The sequence below is a fragment of the Mirounga leonina genome, unplaced genomic scaffold, assembly GCF_011800145.1.
Source record: "Mirounga leonina isolate KUSES-001 unplaced genomic scaffold, KU_Mleo_1.0 Mir_114, whole genome shotgun sequence".
NCBI lineage: Eukaryota > Metazoa > Chordata > Mammalia > Carnivora > Phocidae > Mirounga > Mirounga leonina.
Genome location: NW_023270265.1, coordinates 24,324,051 through 24,350,103, shown reverse-complemented (window position 1 = coordinate 24,350,103; position 26,053 = coordinate 24,324,051). Strand labels below are relative to the sequence as shown.

Sequence of the window (26,053 nt, the reverse complement as noted above, 5' to 3'; positions counted from 1 at the left end):
CCCTGCCCCCCAGCTTCTTTAGCTATCATTTTGTGCTCCCTCCTCCACAGCACCCCTCATCCTGTACTGCAAATGTTGACTAACTTTCTCCCTGTGACCCCAGCGCTGCTGAGCAGAATCCCAGGATTGTCGAGGGTCCACGGGGCGTTTTGCTGTGGGTGAATGAACCAAGACAACTTCTGGTAGCTCTTCTCCAAAGATGCCTTAGTTCCAGGCACTCCTGTGTGGGGCTCGGCCTCTGCAGGGCGGAGTGCTCCCACAGCTGCCTTTCTCCCTGGAGCCTCTGCCCCCCTACAGTGTCTGGAAAGGGTCTGTGCTCCCTGCTCATTTCTAACTTCTGAAGCATTCGGGGCTCTTTTGTAGAGTGAGACTCTGCCCCCCTACAGTGTCTGGAAAGGGTCTGTGCTCCGTGCTCATTCTCAACATCTGAAGCATTCAGGGCTCTTGCTTTTGTGAGAGCTCGGGGTGGTGTCCTTGTCTCTTTCGATAATTGCGGAAGAACTGCTTGCCCTGGAAATTGCCCTGGAAGCCTCTCCCCACAGCTGCCTGACCCCACTCTGAGATCTGGGTTGCTTGGTTACCAGCTTTCAGACCCAATTCAGGAAAGTCCCAAGGCCACAGAAAACTGAGTTTGGCTACATGTGACCCAACCCACAGCCAATGTCTAAAGACTATCTGACCTAACACTATCCGTGTGGAAGAAGGGAAACAAGCAGTGAGCACTGCCCGGCCTGGCCCCCAACAGGTGTCCACTAGCTCGCTTAACCCTTGAAACCTTGGTGCGTTGTCATCTGTAACGTGGGAAGCAGACAGTGAGCATGTCAGACACCATGTTACAGATGACGACACTGAAGAGCTGAACGATGGAGGAACATGCCCAAGGTCACTACCTAGTTGATGCGGGGGTGGCGGGGGGGGGTGAAATCCAAATCCAGGTCCCTGACTCCAGTCCTACCATCCCTTACCCTTGTTAAGCCAGACCCCTCTTTGCCCCCTCCCGACACCTCCCCTGTAGGAGCAGCCCACATTCCTTACTGAGGCACCGGGTATTCTGGCCCTGCGCCCCTCGGCCCAAGCTCTGCCTTTGGTGGTTAGCCTCGCCTCCTCTAGGCTGCTCGGCCCTGGGTGTCCTCCGTTTGCACCTACGTGCTTAACCTCCTACTCCGAGCCGCTCAAAGTGCTCAAATACATAGTAGGCGCTTCACACCCAAGCATTCAAGAAAAAGTTTCAGTTCAACCTACTTTTTGATTCCATGTTTAACTTCTCCACGCTCTCCCAAAAGATTCAGATGTTCACAGTGGTGTGACAGGAGGTTTCTCAGGTCAGCCATGTAAAATGTGAGGTCACTCCAGGTGCCGGCGGCCCTTCCGCTTCATGCGGTTCCAGCCTGCTCTGCTTTCTTCCCCAAACTCCCTATCTCACCTCTTCCTGTGACATTCTCTAGCTAAGTAGTTTTTCTTCATATACTTCAACAAGCTGGTGAGGAATTTTAGGAGCAGAAACATTTTTCACTTTAAAGCAGATTGTAACTTACACTCCCAGGTCTCTGAGGACCATGAGTCTAGGGCAGTGGTTCTCAAGCCAGGCTGTCCATCAACATCATCTGGGGAGCTTCTAAAAATATACAGCACCCAAGCCCCACCCCAGACCAATTCAGTCCGAAACTGGGTGAAGGACCTGGGCCACGTCATATTTCTAAAAACTCCCAGGTGAGTCTATAGGCCAGCTAAGGTTTATAGAACCTTTGGTCTAGAGCCTTGCTACTAGAAGTGAAGTTTGCAAACCAGCAGCAGAGACATCATGTGACATTTTGTTAGAGTGCAGAAACTGAGGCCCCACCCCAGACCTACCAAATCAGAATGTGCATTTTACCAAGATCTTCAGGTGATTTGTAAGCATCTTACAGTTTGAGAAGCCTTGCTTTAGGGAAAGAACAGGTTTTAAATAACTGTATGACAAGTTGCAAACAATTTCTGCTGATTCACATTATCATTTGGACATATTCCTTTGTACATTTAACAAATATTAATTGAGCACCAACTAGTACCAGGCACTATCATGGTTTTTAAGGACACATTGGCATGCACCTTTGTCTTAGCCTGCAAATTCCTCCCCATACCCTGTTTTCTCTAGGTTGTACCATTTGGTGATAGCCATCCCCTTTCTCCTAGACCTGACCCCCCTCCAGTTCCAACCCTTACCCTCTTCTCACTTTTTTGTAAAAACTGGAATCAGAATCCTTCTTTGTCACTTCATATTAAGTATGGTAATTTAACTCCGAGCTGAAGACAGCTAGGACTTTGAGTGTATAGGGATAAACTGAGCCTGCAGCTCTGAGGATTGCATAACCCTCGATTGATTTCAATCAATCTTAGATCTAGAGACAGAGGAGCAGGTTCCTGAACTAATCTCATACCTTCACTGTAGTATATACCCTGGTTTCTTGACTGGGAGCTATAGTACAGAACCTTGTTACTCAATGTTTAACTTGTAGACCAGGATCATTGGCATCACCTGGGAACTTGTTAGAAATGGGGAATGTTGAACCCTACTACAGATCTAGTGAATCAGAATCTGCAATTGAACAAGACCGCCGGGTGATTCACATACACATTAAAGTTTGAGAAGCACTGGTATACAACATATTATAATCACATGGGGGAGCTTTTAGAACTCTGATGTGCCCCTGCTGCACCCTGTGCCAGTTAAGTGAGAATATCTTGGTGTGAGACCAGACATCTGGTCTCTAAATGTACCACATTAGCCATTTTTAAGTGTAGAGTTCAGTGACATTGCTCACATTCACATTGGTGTGCAACCATCACTACCATCTATCTCCAGACTTTGTCATCTTCCCACACTGAAACTCTGTCTCCATTAAACACTAACTCCCCGTTCTTCCTCCCCCCACCAGACCCTGACAACCACCATTCTATTTTCTGTGTCTGTGAATGTGACTATTCTGGGTACCACATCTAAGTGGAATGATAGAGTATATGTCCTTTTGTGACTGGCTTATTTCACTCAGCACAATGTCTTCATGGTTCATCCATGTCATAGCGTGTGTCACAACGGTCTTCCTTTTGAGAGGTTATAATATTCCATTCTACGGATAGACCACACTTGTTTACCATTTAGCTGTCGATGGACTCTTGGGTTGCTTCCACCTTTTGGCTCTTGTGAATAATGCTACTATGAATGAGGGTGTACAAGTATCTTTTTGAGCCCCTTCTTTCACTTCTTTCCAATGTAAACCCAGAAGTGGGATTGCCAGATCACATGGTAGTTGTATTTGGGATTTTTTTTGAAGAACTGCTGCACAGTGGTTTTCCGAAGTAGCTATGCCATTTTATATTCCTACCAGCAGTGCACAAGGGTCTTAGTCCCCCACATCTTCTTGAATGACTGTCATTTTCTGGGTTTGTTTTTTTTGTTTTTGTTTTTGTTTTTTTGCTATATCCATCCTAATGGGCATGAGTGGTATCTTATTATAGTTCTGATTTGCATTTCCCTGATGATTACTGATGTTGAGCATCTTTTCACATATTTATTGGCCATTTGTATATACCTTCTTTGGAGAAATGTCTATTCAAGTCCCTTGCCCATTTTTAATTGGGTTGCTTTTTGTTGTTGAGTTGTAGGAACTCTTTATACATTCTGGATGTTAATCCCTTATCAGATATATGATTTGCAAATATTTTCTCCCATTCTGTGGGTTGCCTTCTCACTCTGTCAGTAGTGTCCTTTGATGTACAAAAGTTTTAAGTTTTGAGGTAATCCATCTTATCTATATTTTCTGTTGTGTGCTTTTGGTGTCATGTCCAAGAAATCATTGTCAGACAGCAGTATTTTTTAAAAAACTCCCCCAGTTATTCCAGTGTAAAGCTCCAGCTGAGCAGTGTTTCTCAAACTTTAACGTGCATTTGCATCACCTGAAATCTTATTAAAATGCATATTCTTATTTATTAGGTCTGGGGTGGGGCCCAAGATCCTGCTTGTTAACAAACTCCTAGCTGATGTTGAGGCTGCTGGTCTGGGAACCAGTCTGAGTAGTCAAGGTACAGAGAAGCCCTTCAATGATTTCTTTCACACGAGCCCTGAGAGTAGAACGTGGATCTTTTCCAGGCCTTTTCCTGAGTGTCTTCACCAGAACTGTTTTCCAATCTGCCATGGAGATAGGCTCACAGCTTCCCCTCTAATTCACAGCTGGTTCGGAGCAACCCGGCTGGGTGCGCTGAGTGCCCTTGACATAGCTGAAGAATAACATGTAAATTGCATGTTCTCCCTGCCCCCCTCTGCCCCTGCCCCACGGCGGGGGGTGGGGGCTGCTGTCCACTGGTCTGCCCACGTGGGGTGATTTCAGATTCCGCACTAATGATGGCTGATTCCTCTCTGGGCCTTGGCCTCTGTGGGGAAACTACTGCAGAACCCTGCTGAAAAGCTGTTTTGTTCAAAATATGTTTAATGTGCTCAGAAAGGAAAATCACACAGGTTGGTCTGAAGTTTATAGAAGGCACCAGAGAGAAAAACTACTGAAGTTCTGCTTCTAAAAAAAAAATCCTTTAATTCATCATAGAATTTTAGAGCAGGAAAGGACCTTTAGAGTCTATCCCAAACTCTCATTTTGGAGAAGAAAGCTAGGACCCAACAAGGCTGTGACTTGTTCAATGTCACCTAGCAAAATGGAGGTCAGCCCATAGGTTAATACTTCTTTTTAACCTTGCTTTAGGTTATTTATCTGGAAATGGTTAACACAGAGTAGCTACCTCTTTCATATGGCTCCTTTAATTAAAAGTTCAGCTTTGCGGGGCACCTGGGTGGCTCAATCGGTTAAGCATCTGCCTTTGGCTCAGGACATGATCCCAGGGTCCTGGGATAGAGCCCTACATCGGGCTCCTTGCCCAGCAGGGAGTCTGCTTCTCCCTCTCCCTCTGCCCCTCTCCCCCTAACTCATGCTCACTCTCTCTCTCTCTTTCAAACAAACAAATAAATAATCTTTTTTTTTTTTTTAAGTTCACCTTTTCACAGAAAAGGTAAAAATCAACAGGCTGGATCATGGTTCTTGCCCCTCATGGCCTTCATTAGAAAATTTCTACCAGATGTTTACTTTTATAAGTTATGAATCTCTTCTAAAGAACATTGAGGCTTCCTGATTAAGTGTGCAATCTAAGAAAAAATAGTTATTATACTGTATTCTTCAGTAGTTATGTGCTTCTGAAACCTATTCCAGAATTCTGATATTACCTAAACAGAAGGTTGTTTCACCTTCTGTATTACCCCAACTGGACCTCCCTCCCTGGTGCCAGTGACCCAAATTGTAGGTATGGTGCCTGGGAGGGACTAACTAGCTTCTAGAAGATATACCCAATGCCACTTTCCTTTTCTCTGTCCATTGCAAACCTTGTAATCTGATCACAGTACTCTTTCAATCCACTGCCAATCAACTGGATCTGGCTCTCAAGCTGAAACTCATTTGTTGTCCTTACAATAGAAGTCATACCTTGAAAAGACCAGTGACCTTCAGATCCACCCTACATTTCATCATGTCTACACTGGTTATTAAATACTCTTTAGCTTCTCATTTTACCACCAGCTGCTCATTAATCCAATTATAAGTTTCCTTTATCCAACCAAACTTCCTGCCGAGTTGCTTAACTCTCATAGTGATGCGTTTGCCTTCCGTGATTAGACAGCCCGGGAGAAGATACTGTCTTTTTCAGACATCTCAGTAATTTAGGCTTGACCTCACTCTAATAGTGCAACACCCAACATGTGCCTTATGAACGTGCTGCAAGAGCCCCCTTCCCAGGAAGGCTCACCAAGGTTAGTTTCCGCCCACAGTGGGAGTCCTGCCCCTGGGTCTCTCCCCAGCCTCACCAGCAAGGCATTAGGGAGGCTCCTGAAGCATGTCTGACTGTGAAGGCAGTGCCTGGGCGCTTCATTTGGGTTTCTGGGTCCTGAATGGAAGCATGCTCATTTGCTGGCAGGAGCGTCTGTCTCCATATGGAGAATCCGTCTTCACATCTTCTGTTCATTAAGACATCAGCCTCACTCAGCCTTGCTCTCGGCTGCCAGACACACTGGCATGCCAACAGGAAAAGTTCCATCAAGAAGGGGTCTGCTGCCTTCTGAAGGCAGGAAGGCACCACTCTGCCTGCAGGACTGGCTCTGCGCAGCCTTCATGAGACTTGTTTCAGCAGAGCCTTTAGAACACTCTGTGAGCTCTGACTCCGGGCCTGCAGGCAGAGTCTCTGGGTGGTGCCATCTGTAGCTCCCGCAGAGGCAGGGCGGGGTCCTTCCAGCTCCTTGGCCATTCTCATCAGTCTCCTGGGTGCATGCCACCAGCTCCCATGGCCCCAGGCTGCTGGGCAACACCCTGAGTTATGTTAGAGATATAATAATGAATTATACAATCATTATACATAATTAATTTATAATAAAACACACACACAGTGGTTTAATTTCTCCAAGTGAATGATGTGCCGCCGCCAGATCCTGCTGGAATACATTCCCTAAATGACTGATTTCTGATCTGGAGATGATAGCCAGCTGCCCTAGGAAGGGACCTTGGCCAGATTCCCTCCAAGCTACCTCTGGGGTATGTCCCATTGAAGGATAATCCTTCGCTGCCTCTATTGTTGTTCTAGACCGGGATACCCATGGGGGTCTCACTCCACCCCAGGACTGTTTGAGAGTGGTTATCTTCTTCATTCCCCCAATCTTTCTTACAGAGTATGGGAGATGCCAATGTATTTATACTCCCCCATTCCTTCCTTCCTTCTTTCCTTCACTCAACAACTGTGTAATGAGTGCCTGTTATGCGCCAGACCCTGTCCTTGGCTTGGTGTGCATGAGTAAGCAAAACACAACGATCCTTGCCCTGGTGGAGCTTACATTCTAGCAGAGGGAGCCGGACAATCAATAGTAAGCATAATGAATAAATAGATTACACAGTGATAGGTGCTATAGAGGAAGAAGAAGCAGAGCAGGATAAGGGTGATCAGGTGTGATGCAGGCAGGCTGTAGGTTTCAACATGATGGTCAGGGCAGGTGTTATGGGAAAGTGGCAGCCTCAGAATGGCCAAGCCCTCCATGAAGAAGGGGGAAAGGCCTACTTGGGGCTGTTTGCTTAGGAGATCTTTCGGTAACATTTGTAAATTTTGGTTGCAGATGTTCAGGATGTTACTGTTCCTGCTGCTGCTGCAGTTTCTGCCCCCCACCGAGGGGTCCCAGCGTGCTGAACCCATGTTCACTGCAGTCACCAGCTCCGTCTTGCCCCCTGACTATGACAGCAACCCCACCCAGCTCAACTATGGTGTGGCAGTCACCGATGTGGACCATGATGGGGATTTTGAGATCGTTGTGGCAGGGTAAGTGTCTCCCACCCTGAGTCTGACCCATATATCAGTCAGCTTTTGCTGTGATAAGGCTGAGTAACAAATACCAAAAGTCAATGGTTTGCAACAATACATATTCCCGCTCCTAGGTCTCAGCTGGGCTCAGCTGGGCCTCTAGTATGCCATGTCCTTGTCTTTTGCTGTAGCAGTGAGAGATGGAGGCTGGAGAGTTTTTCAGGGAGAGAATTTGAATGCTCTGCTTCGAGGCATGCTCTTCAGATTTTTAGTCTCCTTAGTTATACAAGTAACACTTCCTTAGCAGCGGGACTGTAGACTCTCTACGAAGGAAGGGCTTAAAGGTGACAATTATGAGAGAAGGGGCTGCTCAAAGCTGCCTTTGCACAGCATCTTCCGTAAGACTAGGAAGACAGTAATCATCCCTTTCACAGAAGGGAGGAAGACGGGAATTCAGGATAGCTAAACGTTCTCTAAAGCATGCCTTGCTGCCCGCCCGAGAAGCAACATTGTGTAGTAAGAAAAGCATATGATTTGGAGTCCAAGTAGCTTGAGTTCATGCCGTAGAGCTACAGCTTTCTAGTTGCATGACCTTGAGTCAGTCCCTTACTCGCTGAGATTCAGATGTATCATCTGTAAAAACAGGAGTCATTGTCATGCTTTCTTGTCTGAAAACCTCAGGAGGGTGTTGCATGTACTAGTGCATTGTCAGGTCTGCCAGTAACCATCGATAAGCACTGTTTCTGGAGCCCCGTGCTGAGCCTTTCCCCGGCACTGCCTTACTTCATCCTCCTGACAACTCTGTGAAGTACATACACAAGAAAAGGGAATTAGACGGGAAGTGACTTGCCCTCATCAATTAAACGGGACGTGGATGGGTCAGGATTTGAACCCCAGGGCTCCCTAACCCTAGAGCTACTGAACTACAGTTGTGCAAAGTTTTGTTATCACTTCAAAAATCAGTCGATCGATAAACACGCCAGGGCCTGTCCTCCTCATTCTGGGAGGCCTGAGCTTTTATGGCAGCATGGAAAACAGTCACTGTCAGGTAGCACTGTCATGTAGCAGCTGCATGTAACAGCAGAGAGCACTGGCCTTGGAATTGGAAGACCTGGTGTTAATCCTAACCATACCACCCAATAGTTGCAAACCTTGTGCAAGTTACTCGGCTATGCGGTGCCTATTTTCTCACTCTGAAATGGGCATATTGAAGTCTACCCCCACCGACCACACAGGACAGGGTGAGGATCAGCGGTGATGATGCATAGAAAAGATATTTTATAGGGCGCCTGGGTGGCTCAGTTGGTTAAGCGACTGCCTTCGGCTCAGGTCATGATCCTGGAGTCCCGGGATCGAGTCCTGCATCAGGCTCCCTGCTCGGCAGGGAGTCTGCTTCTCCCTCTGACCTTCCTTCTTCTCATGCTCTCTGTCTCTCATTCTCTCTCTCTCAAATAAATAAATAAAATCTTTAAAAAAAAGAAGAAAAGAAAAGATACTTTATAAAGCACCCTTCTTCTTCCATTTATTCATTTCTTCTACCCTGTGAAGAGTAGGAGGTACCCAATTCTAGACCTCCTAGAAGTCTGGATGAGCACCCCGTCCAATAGAACCTTCTGCAGTGATGCAAATGTTCTATGTTGGTGCTGTCCGGTATGGTGTCCACGTGCCACACGTGGCTGTTGAGCATTTGAAATGTGGCTACTATGACTGAGGAACTGAATTTTTAATTTTATTTCATTTAAATTAAATTTAAATTTAATTTAACAGGCAGGCCCTATCTGGCAAAGTTTGGCCTGCCGAGTGTTCTTCTACAAGATGATACTGCCCACATTGAAATTAGCACAGTTCTGGGTCTTAGGAAGGAAAAACTAAAGAGCAGAGTGTGGTAGAAAAAGGAACATCAGAAGTGGTTGTAATGACCCTGCTGAGGTGACCTGAGCAGCTTGTCCATGCTTGGTGCTGTGACAATCTGGTGTCTCTCTGAATCGGGAGCAGCCCACCTCATCAAATCCTGCCTCCCAGAGCCATGAGTCTCTGCTTACGGGACTTTGATGCATGTCTGAAATGTTCTAGCTGGCCCCGCCTCCTGTCAGATGGTACCAGCCTCCCCCAATAGCTCCTGGGAGCCGACAGAGGACAGAGGATGGTAGGGTAACCATCCTTCCCTCCTCCCAGGCCCTCTACAACTTACTGCAGTGAGCATCCTGGCCCTTCACCTTGGACATGAGCTTCAGGTGCAGCTCTCCATCGCACCCATCTTTGGACGCACACGGTTACCAGTGCATCTCCTGAGCATGCAGTTTATTTCTTTCCAAGTGCTGGGCATTCATTTCATCTTCATTTCCCATGAAGTCCCTCCCTCTGTCTCTTCCAAGAACTCAAGAAATCTGCTTCTGTGTCCTTGGTGGTAGGGAGGCTAGACCATCCTTTGTAGTCATCTTAGAGTAGGTAAACCTGGTCTAGCTTGCTGTTGACTGTGGGGCCTGCAGCACTTTGGAGTCCTCCTCTAGAAACAAAACCCAGACCATCCTGGATCCTCATCCTGAATCAGCCAGAGATCAGGGAAAGACCCTTCTCTCTTCTCCCAGGGAAGGGTTGAGCCAGGCAGGCCCTGTCTGGGAAAGTTTGGGCTGCCGAGTGTTCTTCTACAAGATGATACTGCCCACTCCCAGCAAAGGAGAAGGTTTGCATGGAGGACAGGATGGTGAAATTGGGCAGCCTCCCAGCTCCAGGTCAGGCCTTCTTTGTGGCTGTTGTGAAGCATTGTGAATTCTCAGAGCGTCAGAAAGACACGTTCTAATTTAAGTACCAAAATACGTTCCAAAGGCAAATATAACTTTCTATTATCTTCAGCTTAGGCTGATTTGTCACTGTCTTCTTCTTTGGGCTGGATAACCAAGGGTTGACTATATAGACATATTTAAATCAGGACCTTGGGAGGTCATTTGGTCCACCCCTTGCCTTCCAATTAGGCCACACCTATAGCTCTTAGAAGCTCCATTTATTTAAAGCCTTCCAAGAGAATGTGTGCAATCTTTTTGTAATCTAACTCAATTACTTATGTCAAGAATCTATTTGACAAATCTGAATCCTTCATATTAGAGTTTAATAAGCCATTTCTTTTAACTTTTGCTTTGCTATTGCCTTTGAAGATATAAACCAAGTGGTCACCATTCTTTCAAACAATGACAACTAGGACCACTGCTCTGCATTTTATTCTCTGTGGACTTGGCCACGTTTCTGGTTTCGACTCTTATTCTATGTCATCTACTCTATACCCATATTTAACTCCGTTTCCTTCTCTGTTTGATTGTAGACTCTGTTTAAGAATCATGCTGCAAGAGTTGAAATTTCTAAAAATTGAAGGTGAATACCTTTACCTGGAGCACCTGTGGTCCAGCTCATGACAGGCCCACTCTGTATTATCTTATAGACCTTTGCTGGTCCCTGAAGGCGTTTACCTTTGCGACCCCTGGGATAATGGCCAGCTCTTCAGTGTATAAGGCTCCCTGTACTTGAATTTGTCTTAGATGTGTTGACCTTGTAGTGTGTCTGATTTGACACTTGACTGTTGCTTTGACTATTTACTCTTTGAATAGGTTTGTTTTGTTTTGCTTTTTTGGTATCCTCGTTCTGGGTATTGATGGCATTGATTTTGAGCATGTTGCGGGTGAGTTTGTGTTGTGTTTCAGTTTCTTGAGTTAATTGTGATGGAAGGCGTGTGTGCGTGCATCTGACTGTGGGAGGAGCAGAAAATGACCGCCCTTTGTTCTGCGGGGATGGGGGAGGGAATGGGCTGGCTCTGATCCTCGGCCACAGCTGGGCGAGTGCCTCCGCATCTGGAGGGCTTATCTGTTGACCGGCAGGTGCATGATTGCGGTCTGTGCATACAGTCTCCTCCCTGCGGGGTGAGGGGAGGATTTGATCACCCCCAGAGACATCCGCGCACGCACAGACCATTGAGGAACTTCAGGACTGGTTCCCTGGGTAAATAAAAAGCTCAGTAGCTTCCCCTTTTCTCAGCAGAGCTAAACACCCAATCTACAGTCTCACATAGTCTAGAAAGGGATTCCTGTTGGTGTCGATCTTGCACAATTCCTTTAGAGTAGCTTTTGTTTTCTGGGATATCCCCAGAGGTCTGAGATAACCCCCCCTACCCTTTCAGTTTCCAACAGAAGTTTTGCTCAAAGGGAAAGATTGTAGTGGTTGTAAAGTTTAAATCACGATTTAGATCAGTTTTTCCACACAGAACATTCATTTGATAAAACCTTAACGCAGTCTTCACACTTGGAAGGGTTTCATTTAAAGGGATGCTACATATCATAAAGCAGTGTTTCATTTTGTTCTTAATTTTGCAATTATGTCAGAAAACTTTTTTAATTTACTAAGGTTAATTGAATTATTTAAAAGCAAACTGTATTCAATTATCAGATTAATCATAATCATATAGGAGATATGTTTGCCATTATAAATAATAAGAACAATGATAAAGAATGAGGTATTTATCTACAATTCAACCAAAGCAGGATTTATGCATTTTATTATGAGTATATATAGATACATGCAGCATATATAGATATATATAGTGTGTATAGATAGATAATAGATGGGTAGATAGATGTATCCCTGTAAATATATGCAGATATATGTAGTCTATCTAAGTCTATTTGTATATACACATACACACTTTTAACAAAATAGGAAAAATTGAACTTTCTGTGCTAATTGTTGCTTTGTAAAACATTTTAATAGATTTGATCATCAGTTTTGACAACTTTAAAATGTTAGATTATTTCATTCAGTTCAATTTATCTTTCTCTTCTAATTTAAAATAGATCTTACAATGTAATAACACTCATATGTGTTTTATTACCAAAAAAATCATACAATATCGATGAAAGTAAAAATCCATCTCTATCAACCCCCCACCCCTCCTTTAAGCACATCCCAGTCCTTTCCTAAGATAACAATTGTTTTCAGTTTGTTGTTTATACTTCTAGAAATTTCTATATTACATATATGTATTACATATATGTTCCTAGGTTGCAAATATATAATTTTTGGAAGAATCAAACTGATACATATTATTCCAAAACTCACTTTTTTTCACTGCATAGTATACTTATTGTTCATATATAGATATAGATATAGATAGATGATAGATAGATAGATAGATAGATAGATAGATAGATAGATAGATAGATTTAGCTCATTTTTTAAAGTTGTTTAGTGTGGATGTACCACATTTGTTTTGTCACCCCTCAAGTGACATTTAAGCTGTCGCTAATCTGTGACCACTGCAAACAATGCTGAACTGCGCATCCTTATCCACATATGCAAATATTTTTCTGGGATAGATACCAAGCAGTGGAGATGTTGGGAATGCTATGTACATTCTGGATCTTAATAAATAGCACCAAATTATTTCCAATTTCCATCTTTTTCTATTTATTCATAGCCTAGAAATAAAAGGTAAGCTTGGGGATTATTGAATTCAACAGCTATTCAAGCCCCTACCTTGTGTACAGCCGCATAGACTCCGGGGCCTGAACCTGATCAATTTAGACCTAATAGTTCCAAGAAGGACAAAGCCTATTCTGCATCTACAAAAGAAGCTGCCGCTGTTAAAAACCGGATTGAGGAACTTCAATACTGTCTGATTCCAACTGCTAAGAGGACTTCTTCTAAAGCCTCGTCTGCAAAAATATATTTCTTAAATGGTTCACCCTTCACCCCGAGATTCATTGTCGCCGGTATCATGGTAGCTTGATTGTGGGGTGCCAGCTCTTCTGCTGTGGTTAAGCAGGGACTGCCCCTGATTTTCAATACTAATAAGACATGAGCCGGAGCAGGAACCAGGGCTTGTAAACGCATTCTGAAAACTTTTCTAGGGTGCATGGGTGGCTCAGTTGGTAGGGCGACTGCCTTCAGCTCAGGTCATGATCCTGGAGTCCCGGAATCGAGTCCCACATCGGGCTCCCTTGCTCAGCGCGAGGTCTGCTTCTCCCTCTGACCCTCTTCCCTCTCGTGCTCTCTCTCATTCTCTCTCTCAAATAAATAAAATCTTAAAAAAAAAAAAAAAAACTTTTCTAAAAAGGTTACTCAGTGGTGCATGGTGGGTCTTCCAGAGACGTCTCATTGCTGCATTTGAACTTCCTTCTCCCCAGAAGCAGTGGGCAAACATTCTACCCTGCGCACAAGGTCACAGACTCTCCTGAAAGCCCAAGGTTCCGAAGCCCCTTGATAGGTACCCTAGCGACCCCGCTCCCCCCACAGAAGGTGTGGTAGGCAGAATAATGGCCTTCCAAAGATGTTGTATCCTAATGCCCACAGCCAGTGAATATGCTGTCTTATCTGGCAAAAGGGACTGCGCAGATGGGATTAAGTTAAGGACCTTGAGATAGTGAGGCGATCCCAGATTATCCGAGTGGGCCTGAGGTAATCACAGGGTCCTTAAAACTAGAAAAAGGGAAGCGGAAGAGGAGGTCACAGTGATGTGAGGTGAGAAAGACTTAAACTCACCATTCCTGGCTTTGAGGATGGAGGGAGGGGTCACAGGTCAAGGAATATGGGTGGGCTCTAGAAGGTGGAGAAAGGTAGGGAAATAGATTTACCCCTAGAGCTTCTAGAAGGGAATGCAGTCATGCCAACACCTTGATTTCAGCACAGACCAATGATGGAATTCCGACAGACCGAAGTGTAAGATAATCAGTTTGTATTGTCTTATGCCACTAAGCTCGTGGTGAGTTGTTACAGCAACAAGAGGGAATTAGTACGTCAGTTGCTTGGTGTGATTTTTCGGAGCGGGGATGGCCATTACCTCAGAGAATTTTAATAGTATTATTTTAACAATTTCATGGCCTTAAAATAAATATACCACCCACAAGCATATTATTTAAAAGAATAAAGCAAGTATACCCCTCCAAGGACCATGTGCGGTTTGGGGAAGAATCTAAAAGCACACTTTGTTCCTTGGTGACCAGCCACCTTAATTCACTGTTTGACACCCCGTGTCTTAGATGGTTGGAGGCGGGGAGAAGGATTCAGGGCTTTTAAAGTCCGCATTGCCCTTGGTGAGACAGCACACTGAAACTGGGTGAGGTCATGAGTGACCGGTACCCTGGAGAGATGCAAGCATTCCAAGAGTCGGACAGGGTGGAGAACACTTCCAGGTGAGAATCACCAAGGCCTTGGAGGGGGCATTTGGAAGGACAGGTAGCATGCGGGTCTGTTTAACTAGGGAGCAATGTCCTCTCCAGGCTGGAGACAGCTTTGGGCTTACTTAGATTTTATTGTTTTAAAATTAATTTTTTTTTAAAAAAAGAAGTTTAACAAAAAACTGATTTTCACATAGTGAAGGATATTTATAAAAAGCCATTCCAAAATAGTAATATAATTAAGACCCTAAAATTGCCTCTGCTGAAAAAGGCAAAGCTACTTTTAGTAGTCTGAGTTTTTCATCCATTCAGAAAGTGGATGGATGTAGGCCCTGTCTCCAGTCACCTTCCTTGAAGTCTGTCTTCTCCCCAGTTCTGTAAGTGGTGGGCTGGGCAGAAGGCCTTCCTCGTCCCACCTCAGCCTCCTGAAGTCCCAGGCACAGGGCAGGCTGCAGGTGAAGCCCACCCTCCCCACTCTTACACCCCTACAGCAGCAGGCCTTTCCTTTCCCTTTCCTCCCCGACTCCTCACCCCCTTCCCCCCTCCCCCAAACACATCTCACACTTCTCTGTGCCATTTTCACTCCCAGCATCACTTCTTCTCGGCGGGGCGGGGGGGGGGCTTGTGACCCCTGCCTCCCTCCCCTTCTCCCCAGTGCTACTGACTTGGTGAGTCATTTTCTTCCAAGAATGCTATGGTTAGGACTTAATCTCTCCTCTGAAGAATAGTTGGTTTTGAGGAACAGATACCTAGGAAAACGTGCAAGGATGTGAAAAGCTAAAACATTCCCCACTTTGGATTTTTGCCGTACTCTCCCCTCATTTACCTTCAGTTCTGAAGGAGCAGAGTGAGCAGCATGCCCCTTGTAGTTTGCGTACGTCATCGCATCTTAAACCATCACGGCAGTTCGAATGACATGTGGTATTTAACTGAGCCTCAGTCACACTGTTTCACACTTTAACATCACTAAAATTGGGATGTGACTTACAACAGGCAGCTTGCACTAAGTGGAAGTCGTTTCTTTCCTAGAGATACTGCAGTAATGCTGAGTCTTCGATGACGCCTTAGCTTTTTTTTTTTTTTTTAAGATTTTATTTATTTATTTGACAGAGAGAGAGATAGCGAGAGCAGGAACACAAGCAGGGGGAGTGGGAGAGCGAGAAGCAGGCTTCCTGCCGAGCAGGGAGCCCAATGCGGGGCTCGATCCCAGGACCCTGGGATCATGACCTGAGCTGAAGGCAGACACTTAACGACTGAGCTACTCAGGCGCCTGACGCCTTAGCTTTGATGAGAGCACTGTAGGTAGTATTGTCTCATTTTGCACATAGGGAAACTGAGGCCCAGAGATCTGCTGAAAGTCTTAGAGATGGTGAAAGGTGAACTATTACTCTACATAGGCCCACTAAATTAAGTGTGTTAATTGTGTCGTTCAAATCATAATCTTTATTGATATTTCTCTGCCTATTAATAACTGAGGCTTGGTTTGAAATATCCTGGTGTGGTAGTCCATTTCTTTCTGTGACTCTACTTTGCTGTACATTGAGTCCATTTTATTAGGTGCAGTTTTAGAATTCTTTTTCTTATTATTGAGATGTAATGGACATATAACTTTAGTTTTGGGTTTACAACACAATGATTCAATATTTGTATATATTGCGAAATGATGACCACAATAAATCTTAGACTTTTTATATTTTCCTGGTGAATGGAGCCATTATTATGAAGTGACCACATCTATCCCTAATTATGCTTTTGGCCTAATGTTATTATTACTATTACATCTTTCTGTTAGTGTTTGCCAGGAATATATTTTTTCATCCTTTTACTTTGAACTTTCCAAAATCCTTATGTTTTATGTGTGTTTCTTGTATGCAGCGTGTATAGTTTACATTTCTTTCTTAACTGGCCGTGTCTGTCTTCTTACTGATGAGTTTAGTCCATTCCATTTAATAGGAACATTGATATCTTTAAACTTGTTTCTCTTGTTCAATTTTCATGTTTTTAATGCTTCTTTTCCTTTCTTGCCTTTTTTTAAAAAGATTTATTTATTTTTAGAGGGGGGAAGGGGAAGAGGGAGAGAGAGAGTCTTAAGCAGACTCTGCACTAAGTGCAGAGTCTGATGCCAGGCTCCATCTCATGACCCTGAGATCATGACCTGAGCCGAAACTGAGAGTCGGGCGCTCCACTGAATGTGCCACCCAGGAGCTCCTCCTTTCTTGCTTTTTAAAAAATTGATTGATTGATCAGCTTTTTTGGTGGGGGGGAAGGGAGATACTTGTTTTCTAAATCCCATTTTTTGCCTCTAGTTGATTTGGGACTTTTACCCTCTTCTTCTGTTCTTTTAGTGGTCTCTTTTGAAATTTTATGATACATTTTTAACAAACTCTAAAATTATCTTAACCCCCTTCTATAACATTACAAGGACTTTAGTCCACTTCAACTCTTGAGCAGCCCTTCCTGGTATACATATAGGATGTCAACTTTGCCCTTTGAAAACCCTGCCACTTACAATTATTATTGTTGTTATTGTAATTATCTAAAGGCGGTATTTTTAATTGGGAACACTAGCTCTCTCCAAGGGTCCTGGATTAATGTAGGATTCTAAAGTTCAGTATCCTCACTATGCTGCCAGCTCAAGAGTTAGTAATACTCTTCACAGTGCTCTGAGCCCCTTATTCCCATTTGTTTAGGGTCATCAGTGCCAGATCTAGTTTCAACTCCCTTTTCTGTGGAGTAGGGTGGTTCTTGGAGATTTTCCTTAAGTTGTGAGCCCATTAATACATTAATAATATATTTTATCTGTACTTCTTTTTTATAGTGGTAGGGTCCTTCAGCAGTCTATCATATGGATGGAAAGAGGAGTCTGGAGTTGTCAATAATTTAGGACCTCCCAAAGTTTGTTTTTCTATTACTAAGAGGACTAGGGAGGGTATGCATAACTAAAGGGAATAGTATTTAAGAGGTTCTCCCCCTTACCTGTTCAAAGATGCTTGAACTCACTTCTTGCAAAATAGAAAGAGCTCTACAGCATGGAAGACTTGGGTGTGAGGTGGAGAGGGATAGGGATGTGTGTATATGGGGAGAGAAGCACATGTATTAAAGCCACAGGCACTCAGGTAGTCAGGCCAGACCCTTGGACTGTGCCTCTCTGGAGGAGCAGGGAGAGTCAAGATCAAAGTCATTTCCAGCTTAGATGATACCATGTAAGGTCACCAGTGTTTGGCTACACCAACCAAGGAAATGTGTGACTGTGTACACCAAAAAGGACCTCCTTCCCCCCTCAGCAGCCATCTTTCCATGTTGTTTATAGAGTAGAATTACAGCCATATGAAGTCATGGACAAGTACCCAGTGTGTTTTGACATGCCCTAGTGCTGTAGTCACTCTGTATGTTGGCCATGAATGGGGACTGGGAAGATAAACAGGCTAATGAGGATTCTCCCTGGTTGGGAGCTATCCTGGAAAGCAACACTGCATTGCTGGGCTCGTCACAGAGAAAACAGTAGCAGAATCTTCTCTTTGGACCTCCATACCACCTTCATTCCTTCTTTTGGGATGAACTTACCCTCTCCTTTGGAGAACTGTTCTAATCACATGATCCCATGTAACTGCCAGTCAATAATCTGGGGTTCCCTGTGACCTAAGTCTGTCTAATCAGTGTCTTGATCTGAGATTTTCCATCCTGAATCGAAGAAGAAAAGCTCTAACTTGCTCTTGGATCATGAGTTGTAAGGATATACGACAAAACTACTATGGATATATCCATGTCCCCCACCCCAGAGAGGAATCTGAGAGAATGAAGATGACACTCAGAGAGAAAAAGGGGGGAGAATCCTGGGGCATTAAGGCCATGATTCCTGTCCCTGAAGCCCCCAGAACTATGGGTCTCCTGCACCTCTACTTCAGTTCTTTTTACCAATAAATTTTTCTCTAGAGCGACTTTTCTTGCCAAAACTAATGACTTATAAATCTAGACAAAGCAGTCTTTTGGCAGATGAGAGCAAGCACCCTATCTGATTCTGTGTTGCAGACCAGAGCATAAACAGTCCCTGGCCCCAAAAGAGACCCTATGGCTATCTAGTCAAAGAGGAGATTCTTAAGAATATATAAGAGCAGTTGACAACCTGCAATCAGTGTTAACATGTTTCTGAAGGATTTTTTGCTAGGTGGATCAGATTGAGAGGGAAACTCAAACCAAAGAAATATCACAATGTTATTTAATTATATACTTATATCAAAAATTCTTTTTAAAATTTCTCCTCTCATAGTAGATTGCCAGCTACTAAGGGCAAGAACTTTCTCTTTTCCACCTGTGCTCCGATAGCCTAACATGAAGTCAGTGTTCAATGAATGAATAAAATGAAATAGGCAGGGGTCTTATGGATGGATGGAGGGTTTAAGTAAGAGAATTAATGAAAATAATAAACATTAGCTATATTCAGAAGTGATTTACTCAAGGACCTTAGCCTTGAGAGCAACATCAGTAAATTTAATAAGTAAAATCCTACATGCCTACCTTATATGTGTATATCTGTGTGCTCAGTACTTTGACAGGTACAAGAATACAGTCCCTTTCTTTAAGCCATCTTAGTTGTAAGAGAGATAAGGCACGTATAGAAATAACAGAGCAGAATGTCATGTGAGCTGTAGAAAAGAAACTCACTCCATGGTTGGCACGCCTGTCAGGTTCATCTCCCCATTGAATATTCCAGTTTTTTTCATTTTCTTATTAACACTGAATTTCATCTGAGGTTGTGGTAATAAGGCTCTTTCTCCCCTGTATGGAATTCCTCGATGATGTCACAGGTTTGATCTTCTCTTGCTCATTACAGCCAAGATCCCTGTGTTCATTTCCCTTTTATTAAACCACAATAATGGTTTGTTGACAGAGTAGTCCCAAGGAACTGACAGCATCATTGGGCCTCCAGTCCTGGTTCTTCCTGGTTCCTGTCTAACACCTCGAAGAGGCAGTGAAATTCTCCATAATGCACCACTAACCAGTTCTACAAATGCCAACCTTGGTTTTTCTGAACATACACTTTTCCATCAGTAGTCTTTTGTCCATATTCTTCCCTCCAAGCTAAATAAAGCAAAGTGTGGAAGAAGGAAGCAAAGGAAACTAGTCATTTCCCCCAATTCCCTCCAAACAAGATGGGCTGTAATTTTAGTTCCTCCAATACCTTTTCAAGTTGCTTCCTTATTCTAGGAACCTATGGCTGCACCAGGCTATATGGCCAAAGCTGCACTCTCCCTCCTCCCATCAGCCTTTGCTCCATTGGGGCTGGCCTGGGAAGGCCTTGGTTAAGTCATTTCAGCACCTGATTCCTGGACAGCACCAGAGCCCTGGAAAAGATCTACAGGCTGAACCCTGTCCTTTCCCCACTGCATCCCTATGTGCAAATCCCTTTGCTTCCACAAATTCAGAAGACCCTGAAAAGTATGGCAAGTCTCATTATAAAAGTTTCCTTTCCATACAACTCATTAATGTCAAAAAGCAATAGCTAGTGAAATAACAGATATCTCCAAGTTTCCAAGGACATATCTAAAATCTAAGTTTCAAATGTATCTAACATTTCATGGGGAAATAAATCTTTAATTTAAAAAAGAGGAAGCAAAAAGTAGATGAGTTCATTCTTGGTTCAAAAAGCTGGAAAGCTAAAGAAATTTTCAAGGGACACTGGTAACTTCCTGATGCCTATCAGGTAATAATACTTCCTAGATGTGGTTAAGAAAAATGAGATAAGGCATGTAAATTGCTTATCACAGCACCTGGTACATACTAAATGCTCAGTTGTTAGTGCGTTGGGGGTGATTATGTTTATTTAATGCCTAATGTAACAGTAGTAGTTTACCTGGACCAACCCTCATCTTAGAAACCTCTGTGTGTGTCTCTGTCTATGCCTTTTCCCATCAATGGGATAGCATAGCGCTGTGGAATATTTTTTGCTTTTTAATTAGAATTATATATCTTTGTTGTTAATTTTAACACCGTCATTTAAACATTTTTATACCACATTGTCTGCAGACATCTGAAGCTAAAATAAGTTGTCTTGTATTTTACTTAGTTTCCTATAAATCAATGTCCCACCTAGGAAAAAGTTTATTTACCCTTATTACATTAGCCAGCTCTTATTCATTCATTCTACAGTGTTTTAAAGTAAGCTGCTATGTGCCAGGCACCTTGCTGAGCCCCAGAGGTTAGTAGTGAATGAGAGCAACTCCTGCCTTCACTGAATTCAGAGAGAATCAATGTGCCTGATGAATTAAAGAAATTCTTACTTTGAGAAAGAATTTCAGCTTCCTCTAACCAAATCTTTTATCAGAACTCATAATTTGTAACCAGAATCATTTCTCATTCCCACTGTCCATTCTTACTAAAAGATACTAATAAGAAATGGAACGATAAAACAAATGGGGCTAGAAAAAGAAGGACATGACTGGGGCAATCCATGAATTAATCAGCCCCTGAATAATCAAGAGATGATATATAAAATGTAAGTTCATGCCTTCTTAAATAATTAAATATGTTAAAGGAGAGACAAAAAAGACCACATTTCAGAAGAAATTAGTAGCCTTAAGGCAGTGGGTGAGCAAAAACGAACTCTATAGTAGCATTTATAAGCCTTTTCTATATTGTAATAAACCAAGCAGGTAGCAGTAAGAGGGATGATTATATGGATTCTCACGTATATTTGAAAGTAACGGATTCCAACCTAGAGGTCACAGTTATTACAAGGCATCTGAGACTCCATTTGTGCATGGGCATTTTATCAATAGACACTAAAGTGCAGCTACTATTATATGGAGATTTTTTTAAACATTGAAAAGGTATCTTCATACTTGAAAAGAGTTGAAAACCATGGTCTTAAAATATGTATTCATGGACTGTCGAAACAATGAGGTTAGAGGAGCCAGAGGAGGGTCACTGAAAGGAGGAGAGTGAGAGATTTCAGGCAAGAGATGGAGAATAGGTGTGAGAAGAGATAAGTGGGAAATGGAGAAAGAGAAGAGGGACAGGAAATGTGCACATGGCATAGAAGGGAAATTGTGGAGTCATGCAAACCTGCATTAACACTCCAGCACTGGAGTGCCTGGGTAGCTCAGTCGGTTAAGTGTCTGCCTTCAGCTCAGGTCGTGATCCCAGGGTCCTGGGATCGAGTCCCACATCAGGCTCGTTGCTCTGTGGGGAGCCTGTTCTTCCCTCTGTCTGCCACTCCCCCTGCTTGTGTGCTCTCTCTTTCTCTGACAAATAAATAAATAAAATCTTTAAATAAAAATACATAAAACTCCAGCACCTGCTCTTCTCACTGTGAGACCTTAGAATAAGTTACCTAACCCCTCTGAGTTTTGGTTTCATCATCTATAAAGTGGAGACCTTAATAACTACTCATTTATTTCATCATAGCACTATGATTGTGGTGAAACAGAATAATGACACAAAATGCTTGGTCCTGTGTCTGACCTGTGGAAAGTACTCAAATATTAGCTACCACCACCACCATCATCATCATTTCTTTTTTTTTTTTTAAAGATTTTATTTATTTATTTGACAGAGAGAGACACAGCGAGAGAGGGAATACAAGTGAGGGAGAGGGAGAAGCAGGCTTCCCGCTGAGCAGGGAGCCCAATGTGGGGCTCGATCCCAGGACCCTGAGATCATGACCTGCGCCGAAGGCAGACGCTTAACGACTGAGCCACCCAGGCGCCCCATCATCATTATTTCTTACTGGGCATTTACCCATGAGATCTTTCAGAGCCTTGCCTGTCAGCAACACCTGAGTGCTACTCTGTGGTCACTTCTCATCTTGAAGCAAATGGATTTGATTGCACAATGAAAACTAACCCTTGTGAGCTTATCTTCCTCCCCTCCAAGGAAAAGAGAATCTAGTGGAAGCCTACTGGGGGAACTCACATAACTCAAAGAAAATCTGATCGACCGAGCCTCAAGGAAGCAGACACAGGGGCAGCAGGGGGACATCAGGACTGACAGGAGCCAGAGTCCAAACACAGCGAGGATCGCTTTCTCTGACTCTGTGCCTCTCATCCCTGCCTCTGTATCTTAGCCTGTCAGCCTAATTATTTCAGAGCATCTTTCTCCCAGACTCTGGTACCTAAACTACCAGTAGCTCCTAAGGCATGTATCTTCCTAACCTAACCACCAGAAAGAAAATTCCAATGATAAGAATTCTGAGTGGCCACGCACTCAGCCCTGTGGTTCAGGAAATCATCTGATTGGGAATGGACAAAGGGTTGATCCTCCAGATAGAAGGGGGTCTGTTCCTAGATCCAGGAGAGAAGAGAGCTGAGCAAACACCCATGATATCCCCAAACATTCTTTGAACACCTACTGTGTGCCCACGCCTGTCTTCAACACTGGAGACACAGACATAGCCAAGACATTTATAATTCCTGCTCTCACAGAGCTGACATTCTAATGGGACAGACAGCAATAAACAAACAGGAATTTTTTATTTCTGTCAAGAAACAAGGTGCACACACACATGGACATGCGTGCACCCACACATGCCTCTTGGGAAAATCTTGCACAGCCTTGTGCGGGCACACCTTCATCACCACCCCCCAGAGGCTTGGGCACAGATCCCTTCCCCTTCCCAGGCTGCCCTAGAACCCCTCAGTTAAACCATCCACTTCAGCACCCATTTATCTTCCCTTCTAACCCTCAATTTTAGTCCTTTTGAAACCTATTGAGATCCAGTGATGCAAAAAAGACACCAACTAGAATTCCAAGAAAATTTGCATGCTCAGAATTATGAACTAAAGGTAGAAAAGTCTGGATAAATGTTCCAGATGAACTCCAGTCAAGGAAAAAGAACAAAGGAGAAGAGAGACAAGTCAAATCAGTGTCCCCAGGTCCTCAGCATGTGCCATCTGTGAGAATGTGGCTTAGAAAGGAGTTAACCAGGGTCCATCATGGGGGCCCAGGGGCTACAGGGACCCAGCCTCGCCCTCACAAATATTAGATTCATGTTTGTGTTGGATGCATTGCATGTGTATTTGTGTGTCGATGTGTTCCAGTGTGAGTATTTTTTTTCAATTCTGTGAATGATTTTGTTAACCCTATTTAGTATGTATTTATTTTTTTAATATACTAATGATTTCAAAAACTAGAAGTAACCCAGTCCTCTCCAATTTTGGGAGGATCTGGCATTGGCATTTCCTGAGCATCTACTATCTACCAAACTCTGCTTTGCCCTTCACACATCCTCTCATTTATGGAGGTGCTATGGTTTCCTATTTATAAAGGAGGAAAGTGAGACCCACAGGGCTGATCTCTTGCTAAAGGTCAGACAGCTATTAAGAAGCAGAGCTGGGAGGAGATCGTGGCCTATTTGACTCCAATGCCCAAATTCTTTCCTTTCAGCCACTGGTTCCTGAGCCAGGCCAGTCTGGAATGAAGTTGTTTTCGCTTTGTAACAAAATTCACTAAATAAGGATGATGCAATTTTTTTTCATAAAGCTAAAAATATTCCATCTAAAGGACTGACAATTTTCATTCTAAGATTTCGTCCTTTTTGCTTTCTTTTGGAAAACAATTTTATGAATATCAGAGCTCGTATCATGGTATCATAGGGGGTAGTTGTTGGGGTTTTTTTTTATTGTCCTTAGTTGGCAAAAATAAAATATTGACCATCCTGTGAGTGCTGCAGAGTTTGTGTTTTGAAACTTTACTGTGCCATGAAACCTCAAAGTCTGGAAAGCTCTGCTCTATATAATGTTGGCCTCCCAGAAAGGCAGAGCTGCCCTTCTCTGATGCCTGCTGTGTGCAGGCACTGGGCTGGAGGGTCTTTGTACACTATCTCTGATGAAACCACTAAAAGGAGGTCTGGCCCTGGTTTTACAGATTAGGAAACTGAGGCTGAGTGGGATGAGACCCTGCTGAGGGCCTCGGGCTCCAGCACTCTGCTTTCTGCCTCGTGTGTGGTGGCAGGCTGCTCGTGAGCCTAGTCTTCCTGCCCTCTGTGCAGCTCACCCCCAGCAGCCCTCCTCCCACTCCTGGGCCTCACGTGAGATACCAGTGCAAGGACACTGATATGACAGCCCCTTCTTCCCTTCACACTTCCTCTCTCCCAGAGCCCACCCTTCCCCATACCTTGAAGCTTTGATAGCTTTCAGAAGCTCCATAAACAGCATTTTAGAAGGCTGAGACCAGCTTTTGGGGCTCTCTTTGGGTGCCCTGGCTTGGAAGAACTTCCTGGAGAAACTCAACAGGAAGGTAGTGAGCTGTGTGCTTCTTCTGTCCCTCGTTGGCTAGGGACAATGAGATCAAATGAGTTTCCTGGAGCCTGCGGGCCTGCCTTGCATGTTCATGATGGTCTCGGGACATACGCATTGCCTTCCCTCTGTGTGCAGCTTGGAGGGTGGTTTTCCTCTGTTCATCCACAGTCACAGCCTCCTAGTGTGGCCTCAGATGACTGCCAGCTGTGACTGTGGCTGTTGTCCATGCAGACAGCAAGCACGCCTGCTCTCTTCATTAGCAAGAGGAGAACTGAACTTGTTCCCTGGACTCATGAGTGCTCTGAGGAAGGAGGACAGGGTCTGGCTCTGCTGGAGAAGATGGATCAGACTGCAGACCTACATATTTTTTTCAGTGATAATAAAGGGGCAAACTTCATAAGCTTATGGAACTGGAGATGACTAATGAAGCCAATGTAATTTATAGTGACAAAAATTTGGGGGTGCCTGGGTGGCTCAGTGGGTTAAGTGTCTGCCTTCAGCTTAGGTCATGATCCCAGGGCCCTGGGATCGGAATCCCATGTTGGGTTCCCTGCTCAGCTTGTCCCTCTCTCTCTATGCCTCCCCGCCAACCCCGTCCGTCTCTCTCTTGCTATCTCTGTCTCAAATAAATAAATAAAACCTAAAAAAAAAACAAAAACAAAGTGACAAAAATGTTGACAAATAGAGCAAAGCTTAATTTCATACATAATATGCAGAATTAGTAATAATAATACCAGGACTTACTGTGGTTCATGTTTGTCACTTTGGGGGGCCTAGTATTTACTCCCTTTTCCTAAAAATATACTTCCTTCCTCGTGTGAAATTGTTTCTCCTCTTTTGTGGGCAGTTTTGGAGAAATAGTAATCGAGGAATACTGCCCTCACTCTACGGACCAAAAACATCCCTGGAGGTTCTTTCATCAGATGCCAAGGGGTAGAGCCAAGAGGTGGGCACAAGTCCTAAGCATATCCAATTGGATTGTCCCCTGACGCCGTCATTTTGGGGCAGAGCAGTGCAATGATGGAAGAAACGTTTGGAATTGACTCACTTTCATTACTGCACCTCAGCTAGGCTGTCAGTGGGTTCCAGCTCCTTCTGGAAGAGCTGTCTGTTCTGAGCCCGGCTCTTCTGACTTCCCTTTGAACCAGCAAGTTCCCCATAGCCTGCCAATCAATTTCCTGTTCACGTAAGTTAGGCAGAGTCCTTTCTATTATTTATAACCAAAGAACCCCACTGAGCATCAGCCGCCCAAAATAGCGCTTCCTCTTCTCGGTGACCTGCTGGAAGGTCACACACCTGGTCCAGTGG

The 26,053-nt window shown here is 44.0% G+C and overlaps 1 protein-coding gene across 1 annotated transcript in view; it reads left to right on the top strand.

Annotated features, from left to right (window-relative positions):
• Positions 1-26,053, top strand: part of LOC118024641 (cartilage acidic protein 1-like) — a 109,596-nt gene that overhangs the window by 9,463 nt on the left and 74,080 nt on the right. Inside the window, exon 2 of the mRNA XM_035026610.1 lies at positions 7,172-7,371. Coding sequence (XP_034882501.1) covers positions 7,172-7,371 — 200 coding nt within the window. The remainder of the gene's footprint in view (positions 1-7,171; positions 7,372-26,053) is intronic.